Source organism: Azolla caroliniana, unplaced genomic scaffold (genome assembly GCF_043228905.1).
Source record: "Azolla caroliniana isolate FFs.n. ecotype wild unplaced genomic scaffold, voAzoCaro1.0.p SCAF_3, whole genome shotgun sequence".
NCBI lineage: Eukaryota > Viridiplantae > Streptophyta > Polypodiopsida > Salviniales > Salviniaceae > Azolla > Azolla caroliniana.
In genome coordinates this window covers 3,439,962-3,467,823 of record NW_028230438.1, presented here as the reverse complement: position 1 = coordinate 3,467,823, position 27,862 = coordinate 3,439,962, and the positions used below count along the sequence as shown (strand labels likewise).

General features: G+C 35.7%; 2 protein-coding genes and 1 long non-coding RNA gene across 4 annotated transcripts in view; 1 reads left to right on the top strand and 2 right to left on the bottom strand.

Moving 5' to 3' along the window:
- The first annotated feature begins 7,086 nt into the window (after window positions 1-7,086).
- On the top strand, window positions 7,087-8,815 carry LOC147865901 (uncharacterized). Its single transcript, XM_087316229.1, has one exon. It carries the CDS (start codon window positions 7,391-7,393, stop codon window positions 8,348-8,350), a length of 960 nt encoding a protein of 319 aa, XP_087172355.1. The 5' UTR covers window positions 7,087-7,390; the 3' UTR covers window positions 8,351-8,815.
- An 8,127-nt stretch (window positions 8,816-16,942) lies between these two features.
- Window positions 16,943-27,862, bottom strand: part of LOC147865898 (uncharacterized) — a 49,098-nt gene continuing 38,178 nt past the window's right edge. Inside the window, exon 2 of the long non-coding RNA XR_015529448.1 lies at window positions 16,943-17,080. This is a non-coding gene — a long non-coding RNA (uncharacterized LOC147865898). The remainder of the gene's footprint in view (window positions 17,081-27,862) is intronic.
- LOC147865900 (uncharacterized) lies at window positions 20,590-26,982 on the bottom strand. 2 transcript variants are annotated; one of them, XM_087316222.1, is made up of 8 exons: window positions 26,837-26,982; window positions 26,248-26,369; window positions 23,559-24,393; window positions 23,232-23,414; window positions 22,962-23,158; window positions 22,007-22,157; window positions 21,738-21,854; window positions 20,590-21,268 (listed from the first exon to the last, which is right to left on the bottom strand). In XM_087316222.1, the coding sequence occupies exons 3-8, from the start codon at window positions 24,366-24,368 to the stop codon at window positions 21,074-21,076; spliced, it is 1,653 nt and encodes a 550-aa protein (XP_087172348.1). In that variant the 5' UTR covers window positions 24,369-24,393; window positions 26,248-26,369; window positions 26,837-26,982; the 3' UTR covers window positions 20,590-21,073. The 2 variants fall into 2 exon arrangements, with proteins under 2 accessions (XP_087172348.1, XP_087172350.1); XM_087316224.1 differs by lacking the exon at window positions 26,248-26,369 and having other exon boundaries at window positions 26,837-26,961.

The window sequence follows — 27,862 nt, the reverse complement described above, 5'->3', positions numbered from 1 at the left end:
TCACAAGTGTAATAGTTTGTTTGATTTGATGGAGAATAGCAAGCACCACAGCTTGTTAACTCTTCATAATCAGAAAAAGATTGTTCCATGTCCATGTTTAGATTTGCCACAATTGTGGCGAATTAAAAACTTTACTTATGGTTTTACCCAAAATTTGAGGCAATCTCCTGTTGGATTAATCACAGATTCATATATGCACATTTAGCTTGTGGCTAAAATAAGGTGTTTCATCTGAAGTGGTCCAGATGTGGAAAATAGTGTTGGTTGTCTTGCCAATGGCCCCGTTGTAAGAGAATAGCAATAAATTGGACGCAGGTTTATGGTACTAATGGGTTATGTACTACAGGGATCACCGTATCCAATTATAATGTATATAATCTGGAATGGTGTCACTTCATCATTTGGGATTGAAGATTTGCGCTATGTTGTTGCTTCGAATAACTGTATACTTTCTGAATTGTGATGTCATTTTGTGCCTCTTTCTTGGCCATCAGATTTTTTTTTTATCGTGCCAAATCCCTTGGGCATTCATTCCTGACCTTTTTTCTTGAGATTGGCAAAAGGTTAGGGGCATGAATTTATTTCTGCATTAAGAAATTCTAAGGTTGGATCACATACCTTCATCACCTCTCTGTTGAAAGTGCAATTGTGCACTCCTTATTTTATGTGCTTGCGAATGTGTCTCAATAAATACCCTAATATATCTTTTTGTTATTTTAATCTCGTTGATTGTGTAAAGGTATATAGCTTTGTCGTAGTGATGTTCCTTATGTTGGGAAAAGCCATATAACCCTAATCATCCTTTTTTGTAGAATGGATATCTTGAGCAAAACATTACATGTGATCTTATCTAAGCTTGTGGACCATTGTAATGCTACACCAAAGGGCCAATATTATATCATTGTTGTGCATTATAAATGTTTGAATATTGGTTCAATTTCAAAAGCATTGAGATATGTGATAATCATTTTATGAGACTTTGAACAAGCCACCCATGTGTCTCACATGTAGAAAGCGGTCATTAATGTATCTTTGCCATGAAGTATTTTTATTATGTCAAAGCACTTTGAGGTATGTATATCTCAAATTGTTCAATGTATTAGCTTAAATTGTTCATGTATTATGTGTGATAGACTTAAGAGGTGTAGAAGCAAGACACCCACCCTATTTATCCACATTGGATTCATCTATGAATAGTTAAGTATGAATAACCTAGGTGAATGGTCAACAAGACGAGGCCATCGATATCCACACAATCTTATCCCACACATTATTTCATGTTTTGGCATTGTTGTACTTGAAATTGTTTTTGCGTTGTCTCCTTAGTCTTCTCTTATAATGACCTTCTCATCATGAAAACCAAATTTGATCATCTTCGGAACCAGAGGCCCAATATACAACAAATTGATGCTTACCTCTTCAATTGCTTCCTCTTCCACACTCAGTTGTTTGAGCTATTTCCTTGTTGTAATCATCCATAAGGGGGATGTTTCCTTATTGTTTTTTTATGGTCTTTCCTTCTTTATGATATTGGAAAGTAATTGTGTGACCAACAAGCGCCTTGTATTGGTTTGTGCAATGACGATGGGCGGAGAGGTATAGAAAGCGAATAAATTAATATTGGCTTGTATTTTATCTTGATTTTTTTTTTTTGCTAATACAATGATTGGTCCTGACAATCATCCACATTGTTGACACTGACCTTTGTCTATTGGGAATTAGTTTGTATATTATCTTCAAAAAGTATTGGGAATTAATTTCCATTGACTTCATTATAGTTCAGACTCCAGAGTTGACATTGACCTCGTTGTAATAATTTTACTCTTGATTGATGTAACCCTTCGTAGAGTTTTTTATTAGATTCTTGTAGGTGGATGATAATATCTAAAATATGTCTCTCACGAGGAGGTTTCCTACTAGGTCTTCGTGTAAAGAGATTAACACTAGGTTTGTGTACTATCTAATGAAGTTCTTTCTTTATCTATGCTTTCCGGACTTCACTTTTCCAACCCCGAAAGTACCGCAATGCTCACAATATCACTCACTGTGATAATGTCTCCAGAGAATTTGAAAATTTGAGAGGGAATGTGAAATCGAGAGAGAAATTTTAGAGGGAATTCCAATATTATGGAATATTAAGAAGAAAAAATAAAAACAATTGTAGTGAAGATTGCAAAGAGGCTAATATGGTTGACGAGACCAAAACAATACACATCATACAATTTGTTTGTTTGTTGAGGAAATAGAAGCCGTAAACAAACATGTACTTCAAAAATCGTAGAGAGGGATAAATTCCTTGTCTACAATGTCCAAATATGTATGGTCTTTATAATTATTAATCATTATCCCTCTATCTAGCTACTACCGGTGGGGAAATTATAGTCCCTTTGGGAATTGTAAAAGGAGATGAAAATTAGAGAGGGTGAGTGTAAAAAAACATTGGGAATTGTTCGAGAAACAGAGAATTTGGAGAAGGAACTTGGGAATTGTAGAAAGAGGGGGTAATTTTAACATAGAGACTTGGGCATAACCATGGAGGGTTCGAAAGTTTTAGATGTTTCCTAAGGATCTATAAGTAAACAAGACACATCTTAAAGAGAGTCATCATGATATTCTTTAATGCTTTCGCACATTCTTCATGCTCTTGTAAACCAAATTGCCTCATATTTTGTCTTCTTTGAATGTAGTGAATGTTACATCTTTCCTTAGAGGAAAATGCGTCATACTTCTAGAATCTATTATAGATTGGTATCAATGATGAGTTTTGTATCCCAAGATATACACAATGACATTGCATGAGAAGTAAGTTGGTTTTGTAAAAGGAAGAATTCTAGGTGGCAAAGGAGCACAAATTAGTAATGCTCTACCTGCATTAGGTTTGCATATATTTGATTGTTTGTATTTGAAACTAGGAGCGCAATTTTTTCATTCTAATAGTCATGTGTGTCTTCAAGTGGTACATCAACGGACAAATCTATCTTCCCTCTAAACTTGTATAAGGAGTGCTACAATAATTTTTTTAACTTAATGGAAATGGAATGAAGGACAAAAAGACTTGTTAGTGGGTTTCAAAAATTCTACGAATGTCATCAATAATCATATTTTTTTAACTCTAGGGAAGTGTTGGGCAAATAATACACATTAATGCCTTGTTACACGACTCACCCAAAGTGACTTTTATTGGTGAATTTCATCCTGTCAATCTTGTAAACTTAATAGCCTATCGTGAACTTACCACAAGGGAATTTATTTTATTGGTGAACTTCATCTTCCCAATATTATATGTCTTGTATGTAGGTTTTTGTTGTTTTTTTATTTCTCTACTCACAAACGTGAAGAGATTTTACTTTGCTTGCCATGTATTATATAACATGAAACTCAAGAAAAGCAATTGCGTCTTCTTTATCATATCCAAAGAACCAAAAATTGAAACATGAATGCTTGCCTTTTAACGTACTAAAAACTTTGACACATAAAATATAAGATGGTGATGCATTTCTCATGTATAAAGAACATGGAACATGTGACTCAAGAAAGGCACAAGAAGTCTTGACGCTCCAAACACTTGTATTATACCAAAAAAATCAGGGGTTACAAATAATCTTGTGATTGGGTAATAGGTTAGTTGCTTGCATATGGCCTACACATGTAAACATCCAATTTATTGTTGTCAAGATCCAAGAACAAAAAGACTTGGCAATAAGCTTCTATCTCCTTGCGTCAACATACTCGAATTTACCACAATTGTCATATCCCCCCTTAACTCCTAACACTTCATGACTACAAAGTTCTTGAAAAGATAAAGAGAAGAATTGGAAAGTTGAAGACTTAGAATGAAACTAAAATGAGATGCGTTCAATGTCATTGTCAAACCCAACAATTGATGCCAACTTCACTAAATAGTATCAAACAACTTTGAGTTTTTGCTAAATAAATGAGCAAAAAATGTGATATTACGGAATCTCTCTTTTGAATGTAAGGGCCTCCTCTCAAATGATTTTCGGATTTTGCTTAAATGTCACAACAAAGTGGTCGATGTTTCCAAGTGATCAACACATGTGTTTTTGCGAGGTTACTACCAGTAAACTGTCATTATCCAATACCTTTATGAAGTTTCTGACCAAGGATTAGCGGAAGATAAAAATATTTACTTAAATGCATGAATTCGTGGACTAGTAGCGTCTTTTTATATCGTTAATTTGTTAGTACATATGGATATCGTATTTATAGAGTCGATATATTAGCATCAACAATTTACACACCAGTTGATATAAATAAACATCGATTTCCTAACATCAATCATGTTTGATCACATTGCACGACATGTTAGTGACATTGCCATTTAAAGCTGTTTAATGGCATTTCCAATAGAGGTAAGATTGTTTAAACTTTTATTGTTGAGAAAGAGGGTTTCGTTATAATTTACCACATACATATTCTTCACGAGTCTACGACACTACAAAACATCCAATTAAAAAGAGAAGGGATATCAAAGCCCTATGATATGTGTACGATTTAAACCATGATTTGAAAACGAAACACGTTTAATATAAAGCAAACATAAAATTTAAGAGTGTAAGACAACAAGGACATAGACAAGAAGAAACTATAACCGGACATTACGTTCATTGCACGATGTGATATATTGTCTCTTATTTTGTGTGTATATCGATGAGCTATGATTTTACATGCACGATAGGGAGCTAAGAGTGAGTAGGAACCAGGTAAAATGATGATTGTTCTATGACGAGAATATTGAAATACACAAAAATATCACGATAAAAACATCTCGTTATTTGTAACATGAAAATATAACTATTTTTTCACAACAAACATGTCTAGTTCAAACGACCACAACTATTTTGAAATCCCAAAATACTTACCATAAGATTATCGATATTGGTTCACAAAACAATACCGTGTCCTTTTTAGCACTAATAAAAGACGAGTCTCAAACATCGGACATGAACGATGCAGACAAAAAGGACAAAAGTAATGAAAGTGAAATTTGGTTGGTATTAAACGAGTGAGAAAGATTGTGGTAAGGGAAGCTATAAGTTCCCTAGGGGCATACTGCGCGTTAAAATTTTTCATCCAATGTATAGAAGAGAGTATATGTGTGTGTATACAACCACCGAAAGGTGCATAATCGATGGCATTAGATGTATACATTTCCTTTCATGCTATCAATATGCTACATCATTATATCTTAAGGTTGACAACCTTGAAATAACCATATCATGAAGCCATGTGGTAACGCGCATACGTGTAATTATTTATTACCTCATAGGAGTGGTTTAGGCGAAACATCGAAGCATTACCTTGGGTTGGACCTTTATGTTCTTATGATTCCTATGGTGGGGATTAATTGGTATACGAAAGGGTAGTTGTGCCTTTACATATTATAGATTCCTAGGTTCAAATCCAAACCATCATTATCTAGAATGTGTGGCCATATAAACGAGCTTATGGCCTTACATATTTGTAGCCTAAATGAGACTTCCAATATAAGTTCAAGTTTTGCTTGTGGGTGACAAAAATACATGGTGACGCAACCATACAAACTCTGGGACAAATTTACTTTTTTTTCATTCTATAATAACATATGCCCAAACACATCAGGAACATGCCCTAGGGTATGGAAGTTGGATAATTTAATTAGCCAGAGGCTAGTGGGGCAACTTTTGTTTTTCTTCGCATTTTCATAATCGACGATTGAGGATCCAACTATGGATTCATACATACATATATTAATATTTATATATGTATGTATAGGTGTGTATAACACACATGAAGGGGCACAAGTGGGCATGGTTTCGAGATGGATTTCAAGGTCTGACACGAGATTATGAAGGATGGACTCGTCACGAAATCTCCGCCTTTTTTGAGTTGACAATGCGACCTAAAGACAATTTTTTTGCTCATGGCTTGACCATCCGACAATAAGCAACGAATAACTCACTCACGACGATAATAATAATCATAATAATCTTATTGGCATTTTCAGCCTCCGAAATGGTTGTTTCCCCCCTCCGATCACATAGAGTTTAAAATCTTGTAAAATGTTTACACTAATGACAGGATATCTTGTTTTAAAATAAAATAAAATAAATAAAATCATAATAATAACCACAATAATAATAATAATAATAATAATAATAAATAAATATAAAATATAAAATATAACAAATAATAAATAATAAATAAAAGAAAAAAGAAAAAAAGGAAGGTCTTGCAAGTGGTTGGTGGTGTTTGCAAATTACTTTAGAGATACTAGAGTTTGTAGTAGTAATATTATAGCCCTCACATACATATTCATATCCTTGTGTGTGATGATATGCCAAAATGACCATAATAACCCTATAAAAGAGAGTCTCTTTCTCTTCCTCTGATTTCTTCTCTCTCTCTCTTACTCTGTTCTCTCTTATCTTCTCCATTAAGATGGGTGGGTCTTCAGCCTCTGCCTCTTGCCTGTCCCTCTCCCTCTCAGCAAATTGACTCTGTCTTGGTCTTTGCTTCCATAACCATAGATGCCAAAATCACAATCACAATTCAATACATCTTTCCTTTCATAGATCACTCTTGTGTTTTGTCCCTTTTTTTGTTTTCTTTTTTTTTTGGAGGGGGGGTTCTTAAACTTGCACTATAATCTCCTCTTTGTGTTCCATTAAGAATACCCATTAAGGATTGAACAATCACTTTGATTGTGTTGGTTTATACATGCATCTTTCCTTCATAGATCACTCTAGACTTGTGGTTTATCCCTTTCTTTCTTTTTTGGGTTCTCAAACTTGCACTATAATCTCCTCTCTGGCTTCCATGGAGAATACCCATTAAGGATTTGAGCAAGCTCTTTGATTGTGGTGGTTTATACATGCATCTTTTTCCTTCATAGATCACTCTTGTGGTTTCTCCCTTTTTTTGTTTTTGTTTTTTTTGGGTTCTTTAAACTTGCATTATAATCTTCCCTCTGTCTTCTATGAAGAAATATCCATTAAGGATTGATTCAGAATCTCTTTGATTGTGGTGGTTTAACATACATCTTCCCTTCATATATTAGATCACTCTTGTGATTTATCCCTCTTTTTTGGGGGAGGGTTCTCAAACTTGCACATAATCTCCACAATCACTTTGATTGTGTTGGTTTATATATACATCTTTGCATGTAGGGTTGTGTTGTGTGATTGGCTTCTATGATGGTCACATGCCATATACTAACTGCCCAAATGATTTTGCATGGTGTCTCCCCATATGTGGTCTCTCTCCTATAGTTCCTCTTCTCACAACAACCTATCCTAACATCCCCATGTAACTCCTACAATCATCGGTCCCGACATACCATACCCGAAGATCAGCCTTCTTAATTCCTCTCGGAGGAACCACCACCACGATGTTCGAGTTGCCCTTCTGCTCGGGCGAGTATGGTACCCAAGTCTCCGGGAGCTCATTCGCGTGCAACAAAATCACCACCACCGCGGGGCCAAGCGCGCCATTGCAAAACATGGTGAAATGCATTTACCTCACCAAAATTGGAGGCACCCCTTACCACATAACCCTCACATGGTCCAAATCGGTCGGGGGTCTAGGGTTATCGCTCTATGCATGCGAGCGACACCTCAAATGGCCTAATTCAATGCAATCTAGCATGAGGCCATGGATCCTTGGCAAGAAGAAAGGCAAGATTATACTGCCATTTGGACCTAGTTGTGAAGTGGTAGCATTCTGGGACCTTTCGTCGGCGAATTACGTGGGATCAACCCCCGAACCCGTGGACGGTTTCTTCTTTGCTCTTGTTTATGACCATGAAATCATTCTCTTGCTCGGGAACATGCCGCTCGAGGCGTATAGCAAGACCCAAGCCACTTCATGTTCATCGGAAACCAACATGATCTCTCGACGAGAGCACATCTTCGGGCGCAAGGTGTACTCCACAAAGGCGCAATTCGGAGAGAATGGCCGGTCCCATGACATTCTCATCGAGTGTAATGTCCGGGCCCGAGAGCCCCGGTTGTCGGTTAGTGTGGACAAGCAAGTCGTGGTACATGTGAAAAGGCTAACATGGAAGTTTCGCGGGAACCAAACTTTTCTCGTGGATGGGCTAAGTGTGGAGTTGTTCTGGGATGTCCACAACTGGCTCTTTAGCCATAATGATGGCCATGCTATCTTCATGTTCCAGTGTAGTACCACGGCTACCAACAAATCGTGGTCCTCTAGTAGTACCACCACAGCTACCAATAAATCATACAACCCTCTTTCACAATGGCACCATGTCTCGGGTTCTTCGTTGTCCAACCATGAGGTCGAGAATTGGGGCTTCTCTCTTTTGCTCTATGCATGGAAAGTCGAGTAGCCACTAGAACCAAAGGAACCGATTTCTACTAGCTGTCCCAACTTGATATTTGAGAGTTCGTGGTTGGTTCCAATGGGTCACCAATGTCTATAACAACATTGCATGGAAAGAAAACATTCATCATTGTCTATAACAACATTCCATGGAAAGAAAACTCTTCGAGTCTCCAAGCTCATCCACAACATAGAATGAAAAGCAAAAATGTTGTGGAATTCCACTCAAGCTCACTCCACATTTGTTACAGGTTACAAGAAATGTATTGTATATAAGTTTTATGAATTAATAAATATTTGATCTTATAAGAAAACGGTCATGGCGCCAATATGTTTTTGCGTACATGATGAAACATTGAGAAATGGGTAATTCTAGCTTGCATGAAGGTTGGTTTTAATAAACTAAGTGAGCATCAAGACTTTGGGACTTACAATTTTCTACTCTAATATAACAATTTATAACTTGTGTCAAGTCATTCCCATCCATAAATGAAGTCATTGTACATATTACATATATTATACGTATGTTTTCATGCCAACTTTTGTTTTTGTGGTATCGAAGAACGAATACGTACAATACCAAGGATTAATAGTACTTAGTTCCATGTTTGTGAGTAGATAGTGTATTTCTTAATTGCTTATATGTTTTCCTCTTGGCACATCATAGACATGGAAAGTTGTAAATTGTCCGACATTAAAAAACTATGCTCGATTCTATGTAGTAATCAAGAATGGATGCTCTCTCTCTCTCTCTCTCTCTCTTTTAGTTTTTACTTTTTGCAAAAGGTTGTGTATTAATATTGAATCAAGATAGATTCACAAATAGTTATGTTGTTACACGATTACGTACAATGGTTTTTTTATCTACAAAAACAACCACCTAACCAAGGTTGGTTTGACTTTTAAGTTTTGGCAAAATGACATGTATGAAAAGTTCCAAACCCTATAATTGTCTCCAAAGAGTCACATAATTCATGGGTACATGATAACAATGTCCAACTATTTGAAATGCTCTATTTTATGTAAGGAGTTATTTTCTACGTGGTCAATCATACAATGCCCTTTTACAAGGTGGTTAATCATACAATGACTTTTTACAAGGCACAAAATTTGTTGTTGCAGAGTGATTGTTGGATGTGTCATGATTGACCCTTGAGTCTTACTGAGTCCATCACTTTTAACCACATGACATCAAGATATAGAAAGCCATAGTTTTGCTTTGGATCTCTCCATTCTTTTAAGATAAAAGAAACCCTTGTTTTCTATCCATGGTTGGATAGGTGGCTCAAACATATCTTATGAAGACGAAAAAACTTCTTACCACAAGACATATAGTTTTAGGAGTGCATTCATCTTTCCAAGTCTCTCTTTTTGAAACCGAAGGTCTACTATTGAGTCCATGGCATAAGAGAAGAATATTTGAGACCATTGGGATCATAATGAAAATATCTTGGCCAAATTTCATTGCATAATATATACGTTCAAAATATTTTGTAATATATACTTTTCCCCTAATAAAACCATATTGGATACAATGCACCAACAAAGGAAGATACTCTTGTAGCATATTGCCTATGGCTTTAAAAGCTCATGATTGGTGAGATTAGATGCCATCGATTAGAACGGGACATAGGGGTTTTTTCATGAAGACTTGACAAGATTGGTACATTTCACCAATGTGCCATGGGTATTCAGATAGCCAAATTACAAGAGTCTTCAATAAATCCATGAATTTCCTAACCAACTCCAAATCCAATATAAATTTGAGTGGAGTAAGGATTGCTTCTGCACTATCTTTTCTAAAATCAATCTCCAAAGAATTTGACATTCGGAAAGGAACTTATCCCTGCTTTTGCATGCATGATTAGCATTGTCATCAATATGAAAAGAAGGGCTACTAGAACTTACGACAATTCACAATTTCTCGTAGCCTAATATCATTCCATTTCCACTTGTGCCTAGAAGTCGCAAGCTTGGGTCCATATTTTTTCCACGCTTAATATGTTTAGATAGCATACAAAGAAAGACAATATATTGAGAATAAAGGTGGAGGCGTTGGTATTAATGAATCTTTGTTTATATTGGTTGGTTCAGCCCTTTGAAAAGACATAGAATGTCTCCTCATAAAGGAGTATAGCATTAATTCAAACCATTCCGACGAAAATTCTAGATTTGAAACTAATGACATCTTTTAGCATCTTTCTAGATAGTTGTCCTAAATTGACATTTCACATTTAGCAAAATGGACATGTTGGTTAACACCTAACAATGAGAATTATCTCCTTGGGCAACAACTTGGACACGAACCGAGTTTACTATAAGATTGAACCCTGTTGTCAATAAAAGGAGTGATGGAAAGTCTCTGGAGGTTGCGTTCACACAAATGAAGATTCTCTTCTCGAACTGCTATCCAAAGGCATAAATGGCTTGAGTTTCATGATGTACACACACATATGAGAATGGGGTGAGAACATAATCTTTGATGTGGAACACATCGGAACATTATAGTCGCATACGACCATTGTTTGATGACTATGGGTACCATGAACAAAAAAAGTTTTCAAGTTCATTTGTGATTATGTGCGCGAGATTTTGAATATAGAGATAATAGAATAGCAAAACGTGACGATTACAAGATTTAGATAGAAACTTATATGATTAAATAGACAAATATTGTTTGGACTTTTGTTTAAATGTTCACGACTTGTTGACTCTATAGAATTTGTTCAATTTGATGCATCTTCCCTTCATAGTATTCTTCTTTGATTTCATCCCTATCATCAAGATCTTTACTTATCCAAGTAGAAGGGAAGATGTCTTCCCCAATGTTTTCATATTATGACTTTGCTATCAAACCGTACATTGGGGTTTCTTGGTAAGCTACAATGATAAGGGTTGCCATACCTTAGATAATCCACCAAGAAGGTCATTGTCATGACCCTAGGGAGTAGTAAATCATGACAAAGGCAAATTGTACAAAGGCTCTAGATTTTGGTCAACATGAATGCCAAAATCAAAAGGCAAAACGAGAATATATTTAAACCAATATTGCATCATGAAGGAAGATGTTAAGGAAAACGTGTTATAAAAAGGGAATAAGCCAATTTATGCAAGGATGGGAACAAGTGTATGCTTAAAAGGAAAAGCATGTCAAAAATGAAGAATTCTATTTTTATCTAGCATGAGAGCTTGTGAAAGCCATATGATGAGCAAGAACGTGCATTGTTAGGGTCACAAGTTTTGTAAATTGATTCCCACGGTTTTGATGACAAACCAAATTACAAGGTAACAAATTAGTTGGGCACATGGGCATCCTATGATGACCAAGGAGAAGTTGTCAACGATCATAGTCTTGCCCATTGAAGCAAGGATATTATATAATCTTGTGTGATTTTGATTCATTTTCTAGAAAACCTATTGTAAACAACAAGATTTGTAATTGCCATAAAAATTTACTACAAAACTCTCTCTCATGGTTTCACTTGCTTTGTGAAGTACAATACTTTAATGCAAACTTAAGAGGGACTATGTCAGAAATCGCGTGAATAGAAATTGTGAAAATCCCATTTCTCCTCCACCAAGAGTTTTTCATGTTACTAATCAAATTGAAATTCGAACCCCATGCTTATGAGTGATCAATGTTCTACCATTGTGCCACCTCTACAACAAACCAATAGGATTTTCGGAAGGGTTTCCCCATTATTTAGAAGAAAATATGAAATAAGGGTTTGCCTTTGATGAAACAAATTGAGGCATCAACAAAAATCTTATTTTGGGAATCGAAGTGTCGACGAGTGTTGTAAGGTGAGAGGGGATGCCGATTTCCTAAAATCTTATTTTTTTGAAAAGTAAAGATGGCTTAGCCATAATTTTTTCGGAAAACTAAGAGCACTAGGGTTATCTCCAATGGGTCTTACCTCGTGGAGTCTTACATCCCTCAAATGGAGGGAAGACACTACTAGTGTGACAATTATCTTGATCCCTACATCAGGAAATAAGGACATTTCTCCAATTATAGGAAACATATTATAACATTGAAAACATGTCACAAACATCTATATTTACTTCCAATGGGTCACCATTCGAGGGAAGTAAGACTCCACGAGGTGACCCATTTGTAAGACCTCATGGAGTCTTTACCTCCCTTGAATGATGACCCATAGGAAGTAAATATAGATGTTTGTGAAATGTTTTCAATGCTATAATATGTTCCCTATAATTGGAGAAATGTCCTTATTTCTGATGACATAAGGATCAAGTTGGCTTAGCTCCGACACTCCAACATGTTAAGAATTCTCGATTGATAGAACAACATTGTTCTATGAAACATTCAAGGAAGGTTTGTGTACATCGAAGGGAACTTGAACCTCTTTCCAAATGGTTTGAAGCTAGATACCCGATCTAATTGAGCTATCAATATTGCCTATTGCTTTTAGGACATGCTTTCCCTAACTATCTTTTGTAGGTGATTTGTTGGTTTCCACAATGAGAGTTCGGGGCCGAGTGGCCATGAAAGGTCGTCTTGAAAGGGATCTCACTTCTCTTGCGACATAGGTGGGATTGTGGGAGCCACAATTTATAGTGAATCTCGATTACAATTAACTTATATATAGTTGATGATTTGCATATAAAAAAATATATAACATTTAGTTATTAAAAGTAAAAAAGGGTCTTATCTCTTTTTGCTCTTAATGAGGATAACCTTCATCTTGGAGGTGTTGACCACTCAACTTACTATGCTTACAAAATTATTGCCAATACACTAAGCATTTGGGCATTTTCCAAAGTATTTGAATACAACAAAAGCATAATAACTACATTCCCAATGGTAACTTCTTCAATAGCTTCTTGATTTATAAATGCGTTGACCATTCGTTCCAGTTAATCAATGCATAAACAAAAGGGAGTGGGTTAGAGTCAGTTGTGTTATCCTTTCTTAACCTGAATGTTGTTAGTAAAAAAATTGAAATTCCACCTCCCGTACAAACATGGTATATCATGTGCGAAAATTTGCAAGTATATATTCACTTGGTATATTGAGCTCAAAAACTTCTCCTAAAGTCTGCAAAGAAATAATTTAGTCCTTTACCATATCCCCTCCTAACATGTTGATTACTCATAGAAGTGCGTACAATGGATGCACAAATCCATAAAAATTAAGTTTCCATAATTTTCAATACGTTTCCCTTGAGATTTCTCTAAAATTGTCCACATGCATTTAGGTTTTTCTTGATTGTGGAGAAATGATTGTTTACTTCATATATTCTTTTCTTTCTTTGATTAAGTCTTTTTGTATGCATCAACATACTTTTGATGGGTTGTTCTTATGGTTTACTACACGTAAAGCGGTACTTTGGAGTGTCATGGAAATCTTATTTAACTAAATTTAGCTACATTTATTGGTACTCTGGCACGGCATATGCTTAATTGAAAAGCACTTTTTTCTGCATGAGGAAATGACTTTAATGAAAGCTTCCCATTTGAATTCTAGTGTTGCACCATTTTGAGACTTTGTCTTTCATAAATTGTAAGATATCCTCCGCCATATTGACATACATATGTGCTATTTGAAAGTCTATGCACATGTCTTGCATTATAGTTTCTCTTCATATAATCCTTCCAGACATAATTTAAGATCAGTACATAAAGTTGTATGATCAAATTCTAATATCCATTTCTAAGATCATGATCCTAGATACCTTCTGAGAATAATCTAAAATCAATCACACTATTTCCATTATGTTTTCAAATAATTCTATCATTCACTCATTGTTAGTGTGCTTGGTTTTCATTATTGGCAATTAGGGTAGATCTAAACTTAAGGAAACCTTGGTACATAAGGTTTGGTTTCAAAATTTCCCCTTATTTATTGTAAAGTGGAAGTGTTTAGAGTGATTGAAATATGGACCCCCAATGTACATAAGGTAATATTAATTGTTCTTTTAGGCTATATATGGGATATAAAGAATTAAGTGTCAGCATGTGTGAATTAGTCAAGACAGGATGTCTAGAATGATTATCAATAGTGCCTAAAGAGGAACCTTTGATAGTTGGTACAAATGAACCATCGAAAGCGTTTAAGGTAAATTTGTCCATATTGTATATTGAAGATTCAACAATATTCCATTAGAATTATTCTTTGGTATACCATAAAGACTATTCATCTATAGGCTCTATAAATGGGTTAGCAAATGTTTAGCAATGGTTCATCGATCTAATGTGAGGATGATTTGTCAATATTCTCTACTAACAATTCATTTGTAGGAGTATAAAACTTTTTTTTGCTCGATTCTTGTTATATTGATTAGTAAAACCAAATTAATGAATTAAGATTAAAAGCAAGCTAACAAGAAATACAATCAAGGAAGATTGAGTAAAAAACATGTTGCTTCTTACTAGGATGCTTCGTAACCTTAGAAGCTAACAAAAGCTTCATCGAATGAATGCTTGTTGTATCCATCATAGTCACTTACAATCGTGCCAATGTTGCCTTGCTCCAACATCATTAACTAATGGTTCTTTTGAGATTAAACTGATATTTTTTAATTCAGATTGAAAAAACCTCTTCAATGCCAATTGCACTAGAAGTTTGCCCTCATTGATAGCGTGATTGGATTGATGCCCACATGTATAAACAACGAATACTATATAAAGTTGATTCAAAACAATAAATAGACTTTTCCTGTTCCTATTGCTCTCTCTCTCTCTCTCTCTCTCTCTCTCTCTTTCTCTCAATATTTTTTCTTCTACTTTCTTGACATGGAGGAATATATGAATACATAGTACAATAAAGCATATATATTTGTGAGTACACGTAAAACCTCTGTCTTTAACTATACAACACGAAAACTCATGGTTCTCTAAGCTCAATCATCCACGGAATAGGATGTCGAACCTTGTTTGCCTACCTCATCGGTTCTCAAGACTCAATCAAGCCAAAGCGCATGCAACGAGTAGGAAGTGATCCACTTTCAAGGGGCCAAAGGGTACATACGAGGTTCTCTGAACACAATCCGGGTGAGAGAATGATGAAGTTTTCAACTTTGTGGGCCAATGGCAAAGGGTGACATATACATATACATATACGTATATGTATGTGCATATGTATACATATATGGGAACAACAAACGCAAAGAGACCAACACACACACATATAACATATACATATACATTAAGCATTCGGTTAAGTGCGTGCCACTTAAGTGCACCATTATATTAAGTGCGTTTTTTATAGAGGTCAATATCTAGATAAAAAAATTTACATTGTTTCATGACGAAATTAAATTAAACCCAATTGAAACTATGTTCCAAACATTTAGAAACAAGAAAACGAGTTTTTGTGTCTATGTATATACCATGTGTTTTGTGTGTGTGTGTGTGTGTGTGTGTGTGTGTGTGTGTGTGTGTGTGATGTGTTCTACGTGTGTGTGTGTGTGTGTGTGTTTACGATTACGAGTCTGTGATTTTGATTCTTGATTAAAGAACATAAGCAAAGAAGGGCAAACAATTCTTGATGATTGTGAATAGTCAAGTTTTTGCAGCGATCGGCCGTGAACGCAAGCTCTCCTTCTCCATGTGCAACAAAACTTCTGTCTATTGCCTTCTCTTTCTGTGTGTGCTTGTGCCACGTGCATGCGTGCTCTTTTCTTGCATGAAGAAAGCCTCTCTCCCTCCCTATCTCTTTATGTGCATCTTGTTTATTCTCAAAGATTATAGAAGTTGGAGCCTGTGATTTGTCCATTGCTCCCTCACTCTCTTTTCATGTCTCCTCCATCTGCACTTCGATTCCTCAAACCTACCGCCACTAGGAAGAAAACACAAGAAAAAACTCATCGCATCCAAGGAAGTTCATTAGTTTTGTTGCATAATGGATGTATTCCTCAGACGTAGCAAAAAGGCAAAAACTAAAGGTAAACTAGAATCGAGAAAGAAACTGAAGAGTATGTATGTTGAAACCAAAAACGTTTCAGGTCAATTATATCACGTAAATTGATCACTTTTCTTATCAGGAATTGTATGATTAGAGCACAGAAGGAAAATACTTCAGAAAACCCTAAAAACTTCCAAAAAACCCCAAAATGTTTTAGAAAACCCGTAAGTGCGCACTTCTTCCTTGCATTCAAAGTGAGCACTTAACCGAATGTCTATTGTACATATAACATACACGTATACATATACCTATTCATATACGTATACGTATACATATACACATATGTATACAATATATGTCTATGTATATGTATATGTGTCTACATATACGTATATGCATATGTATATCCATATGTATACGAATATGTATAAGAATACGTTTATGTATATGTATACAATATATGTCTATGTATATGTATATGTGTGTGTTAGTCTCTTTGTGTTTGTTTCCCATATATATATACGTATTCTTATATATTTGGACATATTCGTATACATATACGTATACGTATTCGTATACGTATCAATAGAACCCAAAGATAATGTCTGCAGCATTCGATTGTAGTTGACTTTGGCTATTGAGACAGAGACAGAAACAGAGAGAGAAGATATCGAGCTATGGCTTCCAACCCCGCCCTGAAGCAGCTATGGCTCCTTCCTTTTGCAGTCATACCAGGGTTGTTGGCTTATTTGAGAGTTCTCAGCCCTAATCAGGCTGCCCTCTGCGTCCTCGCCCTCTACTTGGTCTCTCGGTGGCATGCAGCAAAAATTCAGAGGGAATTCGAAGCCCGGTCTTCATCACCATCTTCTTCAACATCTCCATCACCGTCCTCAAATAGTACCAAGCACCGGAGATCCAAGAGAGAATGACTCGGTACATAGGAATTTGTCTTTCTTTACATTATGTCTTCTTGTTTTTTTTTCCTGTGAGAGATAAGGGCCCACTTGTGGGTGTTGAAACCTTACCCTAATGCATCTATAAGGAAAACTCTTACTTAGTGAAGTGAATTGGGTAGGTTCAATCTTGAATCCTACTGAAAACTTTTATGATGTTTATGTGACAAATATTTGGGCCCATCAGCTCTTGAAACCTTAATGATTTTGTTTATATGAGTGATAAGGCCACATCAATCTCAGAACCATAATGGAAAACCCTCGTACATTGACTAGGGTTGTGATTATTACCTCAGAGTGTCGTTGAAATTGTGAAGTGAGCAATATATACATAGATCTAAAAGAGATTCAGGAAAGAGTTTCTAGATAGGAAGAAATGCTAGTGTTCTTTCCCTGCTCTCTTTTTTTATGCCTTCTCATATTGTTTGGTTTCGTTTATATCAGAGATATAGGGACATTAATATCGAACCTACCTGAAATGCATCTATGTAAATCTGTGACGTGTATCTCGATAACAATGAAAAGGATGAGTGATCAAGATTCAAGAACTCTAATTTGGGTTTGTGATTGCATCATCAAAGGAGTAGCTACCAAATAAGTTGGATATAGTAGACTATACATGGATTATAGAGATATGAGTATTGGTTAGATCTTTAATACCATGTATTGTTACAGGTTTGCTGCAGAAATCGTTGACAAACTAGCTCTATGATCGAGGTATTGGAAGACATGACATTATTCTTTTCTCTTATCAAATTTAACACATGTAATTTCTTTTTATGACTTCAGAAAATGATTTGGAAAACTTGTTGGGCCGTCAGACTTCTAATGTTCTGCAATGTAAATTCCAATAGCAATGAAGAACGTGGTGCGGATATTATAATAGTTAGAGAAATGAGATAATTGTCATGTATAAGACTGAACTCTTATTTTTAATATTCATTCATTCATGAATTGAATCGGGGGGCATACTGGTTTTGTTGGAGCATTCTTTTTTGAGAGAATTATGAATGAAGGTGAAACTCAAGTGCTCTCTTTTCATGCTGTAGTATTCACATGAGATGGATGAACAAGTAAATATCCTGTACAAAGAGTAGATTTTAGGTATTTGACACAAAATATTTGAAGCGTCAGTAGTTTTGGGACATATTCAGCAATATTCGTGTATGATGAACTCCCAACCCATTTATATTTGAATTATCTCGGAATGATGCTCAATAATGAAGTTGATCATATATTGTGCCGTTGGTGTTGCGAATATGATGATGGCGACCTTAAAAATTAACTATTGTGAAGTTTATTTTAAGGTCAAAATTTAAAAAAACTAACTGTAGATGAAGAGCAATTAGGGCTATATCAATGAATATACCTAATATGGTACAACTAAGTAGCTGTAATGGCCATGATGAAATTTCATTAAGAAATTGTTTGAAATCTAGGTCAAGATGAGTAGGGTGCAAAGTTTATGAACTGGATGATTGACTTCACAATACAAGAAAATATATAATGGTTGTCTTAGTCTCAAGAAAACAGATACGTAGAGAGAGCATTGACAAGATATATGCTACATGCGTTAATGATAGCATAGAAAATGGGTTGATAAACTCAATGAAGTTGGACATTTGAAGCTAATATACCTATAGACTGTCATGTTGGGAAAAATACTTAAATAACGTCAATGACTGATTGTAGAACGTCTAGCTCCATCAAGGTTATGTTAGATAAAAATGCTAATGATGCAATTAGGGAACATAAACAAACTATTGTGGAGAGTAAAGATGATTACACGTTAGAGTGAAAAGCTCAATAAATGGATGCATATTTATGTGGGTTATCATTTGTTGTTGTCTTATCGTGCTTAGGGTGCTTCAGAACAATTCCTCAACAACCTTTCAAGTTTTGATGCCTTGAGTATTATAAGCAACTCATTGGTGATTCTTGCATGGATCATACATTATGTATAAATTGCTTCGAAATGTTTTTGTTGAGACCTTTGAAGGCAGCCATGCATTTCAATCAATAAAGGAATTCTAGGCTTCCATTCTTGCCATTCAATGATGCCCAAGTGTGAACCCAAAATTGTTATAGGAGCCTACCTTTACGCAACACCATTTAAAAACATAATAGTTGGCAACCCACAAGACATTGTACCTTATGTATAAGGGCGAAAGACTCTCAAAACCCTCGAGTTTTGTTCCTTTTTTCCCTAAACGCCTCAACAATGTACCACGATTGAACAACTTAACCACTTAATCAATTGGGGTCAAGTTTAGAAACTTATAAGTGGCTTGGTTCAGGTTTCATTTGGCTTGAGGATTTGTTTTGGTTCAACTAGAGCCATTAACTTCATGACTAAATGACTTAACAATTAGCTGAATTCTGAAGTATTTATTAAAAATATGAATTAACTTCATAAATGATGCAATATAATAATATCGTGAAGTTTTCTTTGAACCCTAACAATTCTCTCAAGTTTTTTCTCAAGTTTTAAAATAACAAACCTTTCTCAAGAGCCCATTGAATGGTTTAACAGTTTCCAAAACTCTATAACTGTTTAGTTTGAGGTTAAAACTCCTTCAAAACAGGTTATTTTTTAAGGTTTCAATATAAACAGTTCAAGGTTTAAAGGTTTCATAATTCAAGCTTGATTCCGTTTTAGTTTCAAAACCATTTAATGTTTTTGATTGGAGACAGACTGAGAAGTTGAGAATCATATACCAATCTGAAACATTGCCAATTAATATGTATAACCCTTTTAACTAGTCCTTTGTTTCGTCCACACAATAAGACTATGCACTTAACCAGAACGAAGCAGTATTGAATTCTGCCTCTTAAGAACAGTGGTATAGCTTGACAAATGTAGATATTTAAGTTTAAGAGCCATTTTTCTGACACCATATTTATATGATAGACAATGTTGTGCGTGCACACATTGATGTATGCCATATTGTCACCCATTTAATGTTACAAGATTTCAAATGTATATATTTAGACATACAGGTTAATAGGTTATGAAGAGTCTTCAGCACATAAGACCAATCACTGTATTGATAAAAAGAGTTTGATCAACTTCATCGGGCTACATAAGCGCACATGAGCTTGAGTGATAGACAATGTTGTGCGTGCACACATTGATGTATGCCATATTGTCACCCATTTAATGTTACAAGATTTCAAATGTATATATTTAGACATACAGGTTAATAGGTTATGAAGAGTCTTCAGCACATAAGACCAATCACTGTATTGATAAAAAGAGTTTGATCAACTTCATCGGGCTACATAAGCGCACATGAGCTTGAGTGATAGACAATGTTGTGCGTGCACACATTGATGTATGCCATATTGTCACCCATTTAATGTTACAAGATTTCAAATGTATATATTTAGACATACAGGTTAATAGGTTATGAAGAGTCTTCAGCACATAAGACCAATCACTGTATTGATAAAAAGAGTTTGATCAACTTCATCGGGCTACATAAGCGCACATGAGCTTGAGTAAAACCTTTGCTTTCAATGAGAAATGCAGCAAAAGTTTAATATCCAACTACCATATTTTCAATGGAAAAATGGAAAAAATTGGACTAAAAAAGCGAACTACTAAAAAATAAATATGGTTTCTCATATCATACAGCTAGGATCTACTATATTTAGGGCCAAAACCTAGGTGATAAAATCGGTGGAAGCCAACAATGTTTAACTAGCAAAATACATTGCATTCAGTGGTTATATGTTTCTCTCTGTTTACAGAAGGGCAATCAAGAGCACCAAACAAAATCTAACATATTCCAATATGTAACACCAGCATAGAACAATAGTTTTTTATATATACATATACTTGATTGGCTCCAGACATTCACAAATAACCAACTTTGTGCATGATATTGGCTAAAACTAGTTCTGATTACATGTAAATCTTCTTGGGTAGCAACACTGGTACCTTTTTAATATCTGCCCGGCATATTGGACATAAACGTGTGCCCTTGAATAGCAACAAGGCACAACCAAGGCATAAGCATGCATGACCACATGGATGCAAGAGCGCACGATTTTCTTCAGTTAGCTCATCCCAGCACATTGCGCATTCAACACGTTCTACCTGTGATTTATGGCAATTAAATATCAAATATTAAGGTTCATATATGTGCACGTATATGCATATATATACCAATGGAGAAAAGACAGCTTCATCTAGAATAAGTGATTTGGGTCAAAGGGCAGAGATTGGAAGTTCAACTCCCCAGTGCTGCCACAAATGGCATTTCAAAACCCCCAACTTACGAGGAAACAAAAAAGAAAGGGCAAAACATACCACAATATCTAAGATCTGGGGCGTTTATCTATGTAGTTAAGAGGTATTCCAGTGAAGTCTCAAAACTTCAAGGTATACCAGTAAATAGCCAACAAGGTATGGTCATTTAGTCGTTATTTAATTAGTGAAGCAAAAATGTGCGACATTTTGGCAAATAAATAAATAAAACGAGACACGCTTTGAATGCGAAAAAAATAACAAAAATAAAAATAAAAGGCACACACAGATAGACATAAAATATTATAATTCAACAAACCTTTTGTTCAAGATTTTGGTTCGTGGGTGCCTCTTCCTTGGATCTCTTCAAATTCTCTTGCTTCACTAGCAATTCTTCCAGCAACTTCTGTTTCTCATTCTCAGCCTCCTCCAAAAGCTGAAAAAAGCATTATTAAAGGTCATTTAAGATTTCAAATATGTAATAATATATGATAATTTATTTACTTATTTTTATTGACCCAAAAATAAGCCTTTACTTCTCAACAACAAAGTACATATGTTCATGTCTGCATTCATTTCTTTGGTTACCTGCATCGTCTCACGATGTTGTATCTCCTGCAACTCTGACTCCTGTTCATGTGCCCTTTTGTTGCACTCGGCCACACGCTTCTCTATAGTTTCCTTAAACAATTTTATTTTCTCAATAACTTGAAGCTCCTTTCGCAAAGCCTCTTGAGCCCTGTTGATCACTTTCTATAACCAATTACCAACATGTTGTATGCAGAGAGATATGAGTATGACATATACATATGGACAATATTGATTATGGTCAGGCCTTAATCCCACAAAATAACAATGAGATATGTACAAAAGTGTCAAGTAAACACCAAAGTTCTTAAAGGCACTTCAAAATAAAGAATGTAAGTTTGAAGTGGAATGTCTTTAAGTTGCAGACAGTTAAACAGGGATTGGATTGGTCTTGACCAACACCTTACAATTGCAGGCCATCCAGATGGAAAACCTTGTCCATTGGAAGAAATAAGCATTGCTTGATAGGCCACACAGAATCTGTCCAAACCACCAAAAGTTTTTTCCAAACCTCTGACCAGGTATTCCATCCTCCGGGTAAAAGTGATGCACATATTCTTTGTATAAGTGCTTTGGTGAGTGAGCAGGTTCATTATAAGTTTAAGGTTGTTTCCAACAATTGTCAGTCTAATTAATAGCTCATATACGCTATCCAGTTTTTTATTCCAGCAATCTCTATGGCTGTCAGCTTGGTGGTTCAAACTGTAGCTTAGAAGTAATAAAATTGAGAGAATACAAGTTCAATCATCTTCATGTGCTAGGCCCTGTATCATATATCAAATTTGGTCTACTATGGACATCAAAAAAATATCTATCTATATCTACCATCTTACTATGTTCCAACATATATAGAAGTATTACAAAACAAAAAACACGTGTCCATATGCGTATGCATGGGTATATGTGTATTCATCCCACTAGTAAAATGTTGCATTCTAAAAACCAAAGTTCATACTCTTCTTGTCTTCTATCATTCGTCAATTTCTGGAATTGTTTTTGCAAGTTTTTGATCTCAAGCATGCGTGCAATCCACACTTCGTCCCATTGATTCTCGCTCTCTTCTAACTGTTGTTGTAATTTCTTGATTCGGGCAGTGCTCGTTGCCTTGGAAATTTGTATGTCCCTCTGAAATGTCTCTTCCAAGCTACGCATCTGGCGAAAAAAGAAGAAGTAAATTTTGGTTTAAATTCATAAAACATTTATAAAAGGGCATCAAAGACTTTACTTTATTCTCATAATCTCTTGCTATCTGTTCTTTCCTCAGTTTTCGCTCCTCAATCTCAGATTGCGTACTGGAGATGAGTCTGTCAAAATGAGATTTCTTCACATTGAACCGCTCCTCATCTTCAGTCAAGATCTCAACTTTGATCTGCATTTCTTTGAGTTGCGCTTGCTCATGGTCGTGTGCCTACAAGGACAGAAATGTATTTTCTTACAAACTAGATTCAAACAAGAGTCAATGGAACCATCACCATTGCACAATTAACATCATTTGAGTAAATGATTAAGACAAGAAAAATCATTCTGAAACAGTAATCAAGCAGAAAATCACCTCTTTGGCCTTCCTCTGGGGCTCTCTTACTTTCTCATGGTAGCTCTCTTCTTTCCAATCGATCAACACTCTTTGTGGATCAATTTCCTTCATTGTTGATGGGATCATAAGAGACATATGAATGGGATAAGGAAAACGCCGGTAATTGTTCCTTACAAATTCAGCATCCAAAAAGCCAAAATAATCTGCCTCAAACTCAAGGAGGCCTTCCCAACTCGAGACACAATGAAACTTTGCTGTTTGTGTATTCGGAAATTCTTTCCAAAAATCCGAAAGGAAACTCGGGGCAATATTGGAAATATTGACATTCTTGTCCTTGCACTGAATAGCAAGGATAGGCGGCCATACTATCAATCTATTCTTTGCAGCTTCAATGTTTAACGACACTGTGCGAGTGCCAATATGAGCATCAGCTCCATCCCGTGAGATTACATTAGCTTGGAGAGCTTCTTTTATTGCATCTGCATAGCCTCGATGATGATGAACCTTCCGCTTCTTGAAGGTCTCAGCATGAGCTTGGAGAGCTTTCCACCCTTTGAACCATTGGATGTTTGGGCATATTGCACATGATCTCTCTTCTTTATCTGCAATTAAGTTAGTCTTATTGTCCCCAAATGTCTTCTTCACCATCTCTTTGAGGTCAGGAAAGTGTTTTACAAAAACTTTGTGCCTAATAGCCTTCTTGGCTTTAGCTTGTTCCTCATCATCTTCATCGTCATCATCTTCATCATCATCATCATCTTCTTCTTCTTCTTCTTCTTCGTTATCTAAATAGGGTCCATCATCATCAGAGAAGGGACGTTTCGGCATAGCTAGACTGGGGTTCAGGAAGAAGCTGATACCAAAGTAAGGAATATGATTTTACTTATATCAGAAAACAGAAATTTTGAATTTAGAAAAAATGTAAAAAATTACAAAAGAAAGGGAAGAGATGTAAAAGATTCATATAAGACACAGAACATAATGCACTTAATATAGTTACATTAAATGAAGAAATTGTTTCAAGATAAAAACTTCAAACATTAGAGATAGCTAAACAAATATGATATCATGATGAATTGAAGTGCCTTAACATCATATCCAGCGGGAAATGGTTGAACATATGGCATGTTTACAGTTATATCTCGATTACTTCTTCACACAATAAAGAAAATACGCTGAAATAAACGAAATCCCTCATTCAGACCTCAACAATAAAATACTTATTACAGAGAGTGTAAATAGAATTGATAACCAATTCATTAATGCCGTGTATAGAAGATAAGCAGGGATTCTCTTATACATGCATCGATTTTATTTTAATGCTGTGTGCTTCCATTATATGCTCTCATACTCTCTCACAAGTACCTATGGCGTAAAAATAACCAATTCATTAATGCCGTGTATAGAAGATAAGCAGGGATTCTCTTATACATGCATCGATTTTATTTTAATGCTGTGTGCTTCCATTATATGCTCTCATACTCTCTCACAAGTACCTATGGCGTAAAACAAGGGAAACAGCACATAATACATACATACATACATTTACATAATGTTTATGCTTCTGTCCTTCCGAAGAGGTTTACAATTTCATCAGTCTCTCCTCTTGCTATATTTTTCTAGGTAAGACACCATATTTTCCTTAACTTGTTTGATAATAACAAAAAACCCTAAGTTGTTTCAAAACTACATACTCATGAGTCCTATCCATAAGTGAATTTACTTCTACAAATGAGCATTCTAGTAGATGCCCAACAGCTTTAGGGTATGTCTACAAATGAATTTTAACCTTTCAAATACAAAATGTTTAGGCTTAATACATTCTATATTATCCGGTAGCATAAGCAATTCATATTGAAATTCTTGCATAGTAATATGGATATGGGAATGCATCAAACATCATGAGTCTTGATATGGATTGTGAAATTGTGGCCACATCCATTGACAAACTTTGGGACTTTGGAAAAGTTTTAGGTTCTTGCATTAGTCAAATTACAACAAAAGCTTGCATTGCATGTGGACTTTGGGGTATTTCCTTCACCCTACACTAGCCACTTCACAACTCAAACACTTACACTCTTGAATAATAGTCTAACCCTCACCATAAGTGAATTTTCTCTACAACAGTTTTAGGGTATATCCACAAATAAATTTTAACCTTTCAGATCCAAAATGTTCATTAATCCTAACTCTAATTAAAATCTAATTATGATTGGATCATCCTACAATTATGGCATGAAGAAATCATGGAAGATTGGACAGCATTGAGATGAGAAAACTCAAGAGAGACTTACCAAGTTTTGCCCAAACCCTAATTTTCAGGGAACAAGATGCAGAAAGAAGCAAGTATGTAGGCGTCACGCAGGAGGAGACAAGGATGTAGCCACACCCTAATTTTCAGGGAACGCGATGTTTGTTGTTGTTCGCTATTTCAGCTATTCGATGCTCCCTGCAAGCCGTTCCCTATTCGCTACTCGTCAAATACATTTTTTCAGAAAACATTTTTAGAACAAAAAAATTAATGAATACTTGACCATGCATTCGTATGTGTATTCATTTGCATTCGTGGGGGAGGCCCCACGAATGCAAATATGTCAATCTATGCATGTATGTACATGCATACACACATGCATTGGCACCATAGATACACATACACGCATCAGCCCCAAGCATAAATGCACACAGATACATATTCTCAAAGACATACCTGTGAGATCAATTGAAGCGAGAATCTGTCTTCCAATTTCTGAACTGAACTCTAAAAATCGTGAGGAATTCCATAGCCATATATCGCTTCCAAGGGAGAGGAGTTGTGAAGAATATGTTGACCTTGAAGAAGAAGAACCAAAAAAAAAAGCTTCTCGTTTAATTCTCTAAGTTTCAGAAGATACCAATATACCACATCTCATAAAACACCTCTAAATTAGCCCCTCCCTCCATGTCTTTCCATAGTTACCAAATCCTCTCTAGTATATTAGAGTGGACATCAGAAGAGAATGACTCACATAAAACATGAATTCATTCACATATTCCTGTAGATATACATACACATACATGCATATACACACATTGAGTAAGTCAGAAACAAAAATGGTGCGTATAGAAGAAGTGGAGGAGGAAAAGAAACAGGAATGAAGAAAACGCTGAGATGAAAAACATGGAAGACGAGAACAAACCGTGCGAAGAACATATCGATCATGAAGAAACAGGAAGGAAGGAACCGTCCTTAAAATGAAGAACCGAAAAAAACAGGAATAAAAACTTCGTATTTAAGAACAAATTTGTAAATATCTAACCTGATAGTTGCTGAAGAGAATCAAGCCGCCATGGCTGGGATAAGAAATTTCAGGAGGAGCAGGAAATCATGCGTACACTGTTTCTGCGAATGATTCAGCAAAATGTGAAGAAGTACAGGGGATACAATAAATCATCAAAAGAACAAGAACGATGGGTAATTTTTGTGGAAATTATGTTTCTGGCCCATTACATTATTTGGGTGTGTTTAAATTTTGACCTAAACTTCTTCTTCATCATCGTCATCATCTTCTTCTTCTTCTTCTTACTTCACTCTTAAGTTTGGTCTGCTGGATGTTATCAGTGTCTTCTGAGAAAACAATGTGAGCTCCTTGTTGAGTTATCGCCAGTTAGTGTTTCTGGCTCACTACTAACACATGCCGGTTTACTTGGCAGTTAACATTAGGATCTGAGTTCGATGAACAAGTGAGACGGACATATGATGATAATAACCACAATGCGTCAACATGAAATGGTGGATTCACTCTTAAGTTTGGTCTGTTGGATGTTATCAGTGTCTTCTGAGAAAACAATGTGAGCTCCTTGTTGAGTTATCGCCAATTAGTGTTTCTGGCTCACTACTAACACATGTCGGTTTACTTGGCAGTTAACATTAGGATCTGAGTCCGATGAACAAGTGAGACGAACATATGATGATAATAACCACAATGCGTCAACATGAAATGGTGGTTTCTAAAAGAGACCAATGGTTGTGTTGAATTATCGTCGGTTATTGTGTATATGGCTCATGAACAGTTATTGTATGTAGCTCACAAGCCACTGCTAACACGTGATGGTTTACTTGCTAGTGAACATTAGGATCTACATCCGATGGACAAGTGAGATGGGCATATGCCGATGATAACCACAGTGTGTCGACATGATATGGTGGTTTCTATAAGAGACCAAAGTTTGTCATTGGGTGTATGGCTCATAAACAGTTATTGTATCTAGCTCATGAGTCACTACTAACACGTGGTGGTTTACTTAGTGATGAACATTAGGAACTGGGCTTTATGAATAAGTGA